At 40.2% G+C, this 8,746-nt stretch overlaps 1 protein-coding gene across 1 annotated transcript in view; it reads left to right on the top strand.

Annotated features, from left to right (window-relative positions):
- The first annotated feature begins 528 nt into the window (after nucleotides 1–528).
- Nucleotides 529–8,746, top strand: part of c1qb (complement component 1, q subcomponent, B chain) — a 15,542-nt gene continuing 7,324 nt past the window's right edge. The window contains exons 1-3 of the mRNA XM_038987095.1: nucleotides 529–759; nucleotides 1,074–1,260; nucleotides 2,122–2,303. Of these exons, the coding sequence (XP_038843023.1) occupies nucleotides 757–759; nucleotides 1,074–1,260; nucleotides 2,122–2,303 (372 nt within the window). The 5' untranslated portion in view covers nucleotides 529–756. The remainder of the gene's footprint in view (nucleotides 760–1,073; nucleotides 1,261–2,121; nucleotides 2,304–8,746) is intronic.

Genomic DNA, 8,746 nt, shown 5'->3' with positions numbered 1-8,746 from the left:
GTCGGAGACAGCAGGTAAGAGTTTAGGTGTTCAGAGGTCAGTCGGAGACGGCAGGTCAGAGTTTAAGTCTTCAGAGGTCAGTCGGAGACGGCAGGTCAGAGTTTAAGTCTTCAGAGGTCAGTTGGAGACGGCAGGTCAGAGGGTTCTTTGTCACAACATCAGCAGCATTACAAGAGGAAGCAGGTCATAAATGAAACAACATAACAGCACAGTAGTCAGAACACACAGGCTGTGTCCCCAATGGCATCCTATTCACTACAGCTCTATGGGCCCTGGTCTAAAGTACTGCACTCAAAACGGATTGGGTGCCATTTAGGATCCAGAAACACTCTGACCTCAGGAGCTCTTCCCTGTTCTCAGTCCAGTAAGAGGAACCAGGAAGACAGATGGGGGGTTGGGGGGGAAGAGGAACCAGGGAGACAGAAAGTGCTGAGAGTGACAGAATGACGGGGGGTGTTAATTATGGGAAATTTTAGTTGTGATCGTGCAGTGTTCGATGTGACTGTCCTCTTCCTCTTTCAGCTGAGCTTCTCTCAGTGTCTCTCTCTCTCCCTCCATCAGTCCATCTGTAAATCAGTCTCACCGTTCATCACTCTCTCTCCGTTCATTAGTCAGTCTGTCTGTCGTTGTCTCCAGAAAGACTGACACTCTTGGAGCCTCTAAGGAGCTCACAGACATCTGAAAACTACAGACCACCAACTACAGACCACCAACTACAGACCCCGTCAGAGGCTGGCAGACGACGACACATATCAGATGGTATGTTAATGAGAAGGATAACTATCACACTGACAGTAATGACTTGTATTCATGAAGCACAGGGTGGCTAACTGAACACTGTATGTAATCTGATAGACCAGCAATTATAACTGTAGTAGTGTTGTCCTGATCTGCTCTGGCTCCAAACGGAGTTGAGTCTGACATAATGCTGTGTGTGTGTGTGTGTGTGTGTGTGTGTGTGTGTGTGTGTGTGTGTGTGTGTGTGTGTGTGTGTGTGTGTGTGTGTGTGTGTGTGTGTGTGTGTGTGTGTGTGTGTGTGTGTGTGTGTGTGTGTGTGTGTGTGTGCCTATAAGGCCACCTGGTGGTTGAGGTGGGGTACTGCTGCTGTGATGGCGGTCAGCATCCTGGCCTCCTTTGTAACCTCTGTTGCCATGGAGCAAAGCTGTAACGCAAACCTTGGTTACCCCGGATTACCCGGGATACCGGGAGCTCACGGAGCCAACGGTAAAGACGGACCAAAGGGAGAGAAGGGAGACCCAGGTAACGCACACAAAGCTATGCTGTTATGACCTGTAATACCTCTCTGAGGGGTCTGTGTAACATAGACACAAAGCTATCCTGTTATGACCTATGACCTGAGGGGTCTGTGTAACATAGACACAAAGCTATGCTGTTATGACTTGTAATACCTCTCTGAGGGGTCTGTGTAACATAGACACAAAGCTATCCTGTTATGACCTGTAATACCTCTCTGAGGGGTCTGTGTAACATAGACACAAAGCTATCCTGTTATGACCTGTAATACCTCTCTGAGGGGTCTGTGTAACATAGACACAAAGCTATCCTGTTATGACCTGTAATACCTCTCTGAGGGGTCTGTGTAACATAGACACAAAGCTATCCTGTTATGACCTGTAATACCTCTCTGAGGGGTCTGTGTAACATAGACACAAAGCTATCCTGTTATGACCTGTAATACCTCTCTGAGGGGTCTGTGTAACATAGACACAAAGCTATCCTGTTATGACCTGTAATACCTCTCTGAGGGGTCTGTGTAACATAGACACAAAGCTATCCTGTTATGACCTGTAATACCTCTCTGAGGGGTCTGTGTAACATAGACACAAAGCTATCCTGTTATGACCTGTAATACCTCTCTGAGGGGTCTGTGTAACATAGACACAAAGCTATCCTGTTATGACCTGTAATACCTCTCTGAGGGGTCTGTGTAACATAGACACAAAGCTATCCTGTTATGACCTGTAATACCTCTCTGAGGGGTCTGTGTAACATAGACACAAAGCTATCCTGTTATGACCTATGACCTGAGGGGTCTGTGTAACATAGATACAAAGCTATCCTGTTATGACCTGTAATGAGCAGTCTGTGATGCATGTGCAGGTGAGTCTGGTCTGGGAGGGAAGGGTCTGAAAGGGGAGCCAGGTGAATCAGGTCCTCCAGGAAGGTCAGGTCTTCCAGGGAACCCCGGGCAGCTTGGACCCAAAGGACCCGCTGGCCCCCCCGGGGAGAAAGGTAGCCCATCTGGGGTCGACTCCTCCCTCACCTCCTTCTTCTCCTACAAGGTAAACAACACCTCTTCCTCCTATAATACAAGGTAAACAACACCTCTTCCTCCTATAATACAAGGTAAACAACACCTCTTCCTCCTATAATACAAGGTAAACAACACCTCTTCCTCCTATAATACAAGGTAAACAACACCTCTTCCTCCTATAATACAAGGTAAACAACACCTCTTCCTCCTATAATACAAGGTAAACAACACCTCTTCCTCCTATAATACAAGGTAAACAACACCTCTTCCTCCTATAATACAAGGTAAACAACACCTCTTCCTCCTATAATACAAGGTAAACAACAACACCTCTTCCTCCTATAATACAAGGTAAACAACACCTCTTCCTCCTATAATACAAGGTAAACAACACCTCTTCCTCCTATAATACAAGGTAAACAACACCTCTTCCTCCTATAATACAAGGTAAACAACAACACCTCTTCCTCCTATAATACAAGGTAAACAACACCTCTTCCTCCTATAATACAAGGTAAACAACAACACCTCTACCTCCTATAATACAAGGTAAACAACACCTCTTCCTCCTATAATACAAGGTAAACAACACCTCTTCCTTCTATAATACAAGGTAAACAACAACACCTCTTCCTCCTATAATACAAGGTAAACAACACCTCTTCCTCCTATAATACAAGGTAAACAACACCTCTTCCTCCTATAATACAAGGTAAACAACACCTCTTCCTCCTATAATACAAGGTAAACAACACCTCTTCCTCCTATAATACAAGGTAAACAACACCTCTTCCTCCTATAATACAAGGTAAACAACACCTCTTCCTCCTATAATACAAGGTAAACAACAACACCTCTTCCTCCTATAATACAAGGTAAACAACAACACCTCTTCCTCCTATAATACAAGGTAAACAACACCTCTTCCTCCTATAATACAAGGTAAACAACACCTCTTCCTCCTATAATACAAGGTAAACAACAACACCTCTTCCTCCTATAATACAAGGTAAACAACACCTCTTCCTCCTATAATACAAGGTAAACAACAACACCTCTTCCTCCTATAATACAAGGTAAACAACACCTCTTCCTCCTATAATACAAGGTAAACAACACCTCTTCCTCCTATAATACAAGGTAAACAACAACACCTCTTCCTCCTATAATACAAGGTAAACAACAACACCTCTTCCTCCTATAATACAAGGTAAACAACAACACCTCTTCCTCCTATAATACAAGGTAAACAACACCTCTTCCTCCTATAATACAAGGTAAAGAACACCTCTTCCTCCTATAATACAAGGTAAACAACAACACCTCTTCCTCCTATAATACAAGGTAAACAACACCTCTTCCTCCTATAATACAAGGTAAACAACAACACCTCTTCCTCCTATAATACAAGGTAAACAACAACACCTCTTCCTCCTATAATACAAGGTAAACAACACCTCTTCCTCCTATAATACAAGGTAAACAACACCTCTTCCTCCTATAATACAAGGTAAACAACACCTCTTCCTCCTATAATACAAGGTAAACAACACCTCTTCCTCCTATAATACAAGGTAAACAACACCTCTTCCTCCTATAATACAAGGTAAACAACACCTCTTCCTCCTATAATACAAGGTAACAACACCTCTTCCTCCTATAATACAAGGTAAACAACACCTCTTCCTCCTATAATACAAGGATAAACAACACCTCTTCCTCCTATAATACAAGGTAAACAACAACACCTCTTCCTCCTATAATACAAGGTAAACAACACCTCTTCCTCCTATAATACAAGGTAAACAACAACACCTCTTCCTCCTATAATACAAGGTAAACAACAACACCTCTTCCTCCTATAATACAAGGTAAACAACACCTCTTCCTCCTATAATACAAGGTAAACAACAACACCTCTTCCTCCTATAATACAAGGTAAACAACACCTCTTCCTCCTATAATACAAGGTAAACAACACCTCTTCCTCCTATAATACAAGGTAAACAACATCCTCTTCCTCCTATAATACAAGGTAAACAACACCTCTTCCTCCTATAATACAAGGTAAACAACACCTCTTCCTCCTATAATACAAGGTAAACAACAACACCTCTTCCTCCTATAATACAAGGTAAACAACACCTCTTCCTCCTATAATACAAGGTAAACAACACCTCTTCCTCCTATAATACAAGGTAAACAACACCTCTTCCTCCTATAATACAAGGTAAACAACACCTCTTCCTCCTATAATACAAGGTAAACAACACCTCTTCCTCCTATAATACAAGGTAAACAACAACACCTCTTCCTCCTATAATACAAGGTAAACAACAACACCTCTTCCTCCTATAATACAAGGTAAACAACACCTCTTCCTCCTATAATACAAGGTAAACAACACCTCTTCCTCCTATAATACAAGGTAAACAACAACACCTCTTCCTCCTATAATACAAGGTAAACAACACCTCTTCCTCCTATAATACAAGGTAAACAACAACACCTCTTCCTCCTATAATACAAGGTAAACAACACCTCTTCCTCCTATAATACAAGGTAAACAACACCTCTTCCTCCTATAATACAAGGTAAACAACAACACCTCTTCCTCCTATAATACAAGGTAAACAACAACACCTCTTCCTCCTATAATACAAGGTAAACAACAACACCTCTTCCTCCTATAATACAAGGTAAACAACACCTCTTCCTCCTATAATACAAGGTAAACAACACCTCTTCCTCCTATAATACAAGGTAAACAACAACACCTCTTCCTCCTATAATACAAGGTAAACAACACCTCTTCCTCCTATAATACAAGGTAACAACAACACCTCTTCCTCCTATAATACAAGGTAAACAACAACACCTCTTCCTCCTATAATACAAGGTAAACAACACCTCTTCCTCCTATAATACAAGGTAAACAACACCTCTTCCTCCTATAATACAAGGTAAACAACACCTCTTCCTCCTATAATACAAGGTAAACAACACCTCTTCCTCCTATAATACAAGGTAAACAACACCTCTTCCTCCTATAATACAAGGTAAACAACACCTCTTCCTCCTATAATACAAGGTAACAACAACACCTCTTCCTCCTATAATACAAGGATAAACAACACCTCTTCCTCCTATAATACAAGGTAAACAACACCTCTTCCTCCTATAATACAAGGTAAACAACAACACCTCTTCCTCCTATAATACAAGGTAAACAACAACACCTCTTCCTCCTATAATACAAGGTAAACAACACCTCTTCCTCCTATAATACAAGGTAAACAACAACACCTCTTCCTCCTATAATACAAGGTAAACAACACCTCTTCCTCCTATAATACAAGGTAAACAACACCTCTTCCTCCTATAATACAAGGTAAACAACACCTCTTCCTCCTATAATACAAGGTAAACAACATCTCTTCCTCCTATAATACAAGGTAAACAACACCTCTTCCTCCTATAATACAAGGTAAACAACACCTCTTCCTCCTATAATACAAGGTAAACAACACCTCTTCCTCCTATAATACAAGGTAAACAACAACACCTCTTCCTCCTATAATACAAGGTAAACAACACCTCTTCCTCCTATAATACAAGGTAAACAACACCTCTTCCTCCTATAATACAAGGTAAACAACACCTCTTCCTCCTATAATACAAGGTAAACAACACCTCTTCCTCCTATAATACAAGGTAAACAACACCTCTTCCTCCTATAATACAAGGTAAACAACAACACCTCTTCCTCCTATAATACAAGGTAAACAACAACACCTCTTCCTCCTATAATACAAGGTAAACAACACCTCTTCCTCCTATAATACAAGGTAAACAACACCTCTTCCTCCTATAATACAAGGTAAACAACAACACCTCTTCCTCCTATAATACAAGGTAAACAACACCTCTTCCTCCTATAATACAAGGTAAACAACAACACCTCTTCCTCCTATAATACAAGGTAAACAACACCTCTTCCTCCTATAATACAAGGTAAACAACACCTCTTCCTCCTATAATACAAGGTAAACAACAACACCTCTTCCTCCTATAATACAAGGTAAACAACAACACCTCTTCCTCCTATAATACAAGGTAAACAACACCTCTTCCTCCTATAATACAAGGTAAACAACACCTCTTCCTCCTATAATACAAGGTAAACAACACCTCTTCCTCCTATAATACAAGGTAAAGAACACCTCTTCCTCCTATAATACAAGGTAAACAACAACACCTCTTCCTCCTATAATACAAGGTAAACAACACCTCTTCCTCCTATAATACAAGGTAAACAACAACACCTCTTCCTCCTATAATACAAGGTAAACAACAACACCTCTTCCTCCTATAATACAAGGTAAACAACACCTCTTCCTCCTATAATACAAGGTAAACAACACCTCTTCCTCCTATAATACAAGGTAAACAACACCTCTTCCTCCTATAATACAAGGTAAACAACACCTCTTCCTCCTATAATACAAGGTAAACAACACCTCTTCCTCCTATAATACAAGGTAAACAACACCTCTTCCTCCTATAATACAAGGTAAACAACAACACCTCTTCCTCCTATAATACAAGATAAACAACACCTCTTCCTCCTATAATACAAGGTAAACAACAACACCTCTTCCTCCTATAATACAAGGTAAACAACACCTCTTCCTCCTATAATACAAGGTAAACAACACCTCTTCCTCCTATAATACAAGGTAAACAACAACACCTCTTCCTCCTATAATACAAGGTAAACAACACCTCTTCCTCCTATAATACAAGGTAAACAACAACACCTCTTCCTCCTATAATACAAGGTAAACAACACCTCTTCCTCCTATAATACAAGGTAAACAACACCTCTTCCTCCTATAATACAAGGTAAACAACAACACCTCTTCCTCCTATAATACAAGGTAAACAACAACACCTCTTCCTCCTATAATACAAGGTAAACAACAACACCTCTTCCTCCTATAATACAAGGTAAACAACACCTCTTCCTCCTATAATACAAGGTAAAGAACACCTCTTCCTCCTATAATACAAGGTAAACAACAACACCTCTTCCTCCTATAATACAAGGTAAACAACACCTCTTCCTCCTATAATACAAGGTAAACAACAACACCTCTTCCTCCTATAATACAAGGTAAACAACACACCTCTTCCTCCTATAATACAAGGTAAACAACACCTCTTCCTCCTATAATACAAGGTAAACAACACCTCTTCCTCCTATAATACAAGGTAAACAACACCTCTTCCTCCTATAATACAAGGTAAACAACACCTCTTCCTCCTATAATACAAGGTAAACAACACCTCTTCCTCCTATAATACAAGGTAAACAACACCTCTTCCTCCTATAATACAAGGTAAACAACAACACCTCTTCCTCCTATAATACAAGATAAACAACACCTCTTCCTCCTATAATACAAGGTAAACAACAACACCTCTTCCTCCTATAATACAAGGTAAACAACACCTCTTCCTCCTATAATACAAGGTAAACAACAACACCTCTTCCTCCTATAATACAAGGTAAACAACAACACCTCTTCCTCCTATAATACAAGGTAAACAACACCTCTTCCTCCTATAATACAAGGTAAACAACAACACCTCTTCCTCCTATAATACAAGGTAAACAACACCTCTTCCTCCTATAATACAAGGTAAACAAACACCTCTTCCTCCTATAATACAAGGTAAACAACACCTCTTCCTCCTATAATACAAGGTAAACAACATCTCTTCCTCCTATAATACAAGGTAAACAACACCTCTTCCTCCTATAATACAAGGTAAACAACACCTCTTCCTCCTATAATACAAGGTAAACAACACCTCTTCCTCCTATAATACAAGGTAAACAACAACACCTCTTCCTCCTATAATACAAGGTAAACAACAACACCTCTTCCTCCTATAATACAAGGTAAACAACAACACCTCTTCCTCCTATAATACAAGGTAAACAACAACACCTCTTCCTCCTATAATACAAGGTAAACAACAACACCTCTTCCTCCTATAATACAAGGTAAACAACAACACCTCTTCCTCCTATAATACAAGGTAAACAACACCTCTTCCTCCTATAATACAAGGTAAACAACACCTCTTCCTCCTATAATACAAGGTAAACAACACCTCTTCCTCCTATAATACAAGGTAAACAACAACACCTCTTCCTCCTATAATACAAGGTAAACAACACCTCTTCCTCCTATAATACAAGGTAAACAACAACACCTCTTCCTCCTATAATACAAGGTAAACAACACCTCTTCCTCCTATAATACAAGGTAAACAACACCTCTTCCTCCTATAATACAAGGTAAACAACAACACCTCTTCCTCCTATAATACAAGGTAAACAACAACACCTCTTCCTCCTATAATACAAGGTAAACAACACCTCTTCCTCCTATAATACAA

This window comes from Salvelinus namaycush, unplaced genomic scaffold, assembly GCF_016432855.1.
Source record: "Salvelinus namaycush isolate Seneca unplaced genomic scaffold, SaNama_1.0 Scaffold642, whole genome shotgun sequence".
Taxonomy (NCBI): domain Eukaryota; kingdom Metazoa; phylum Chordata; class Actinopteri; order Salmoniformes; family Salmonidae; genus Salvelinus; species Salvelinus namaycush.
The sequence above is the reverse complement of the archived record's forward strand: the minus strand, read 5'-3'. Positions and strand labels throughout refer to the sequence as shown.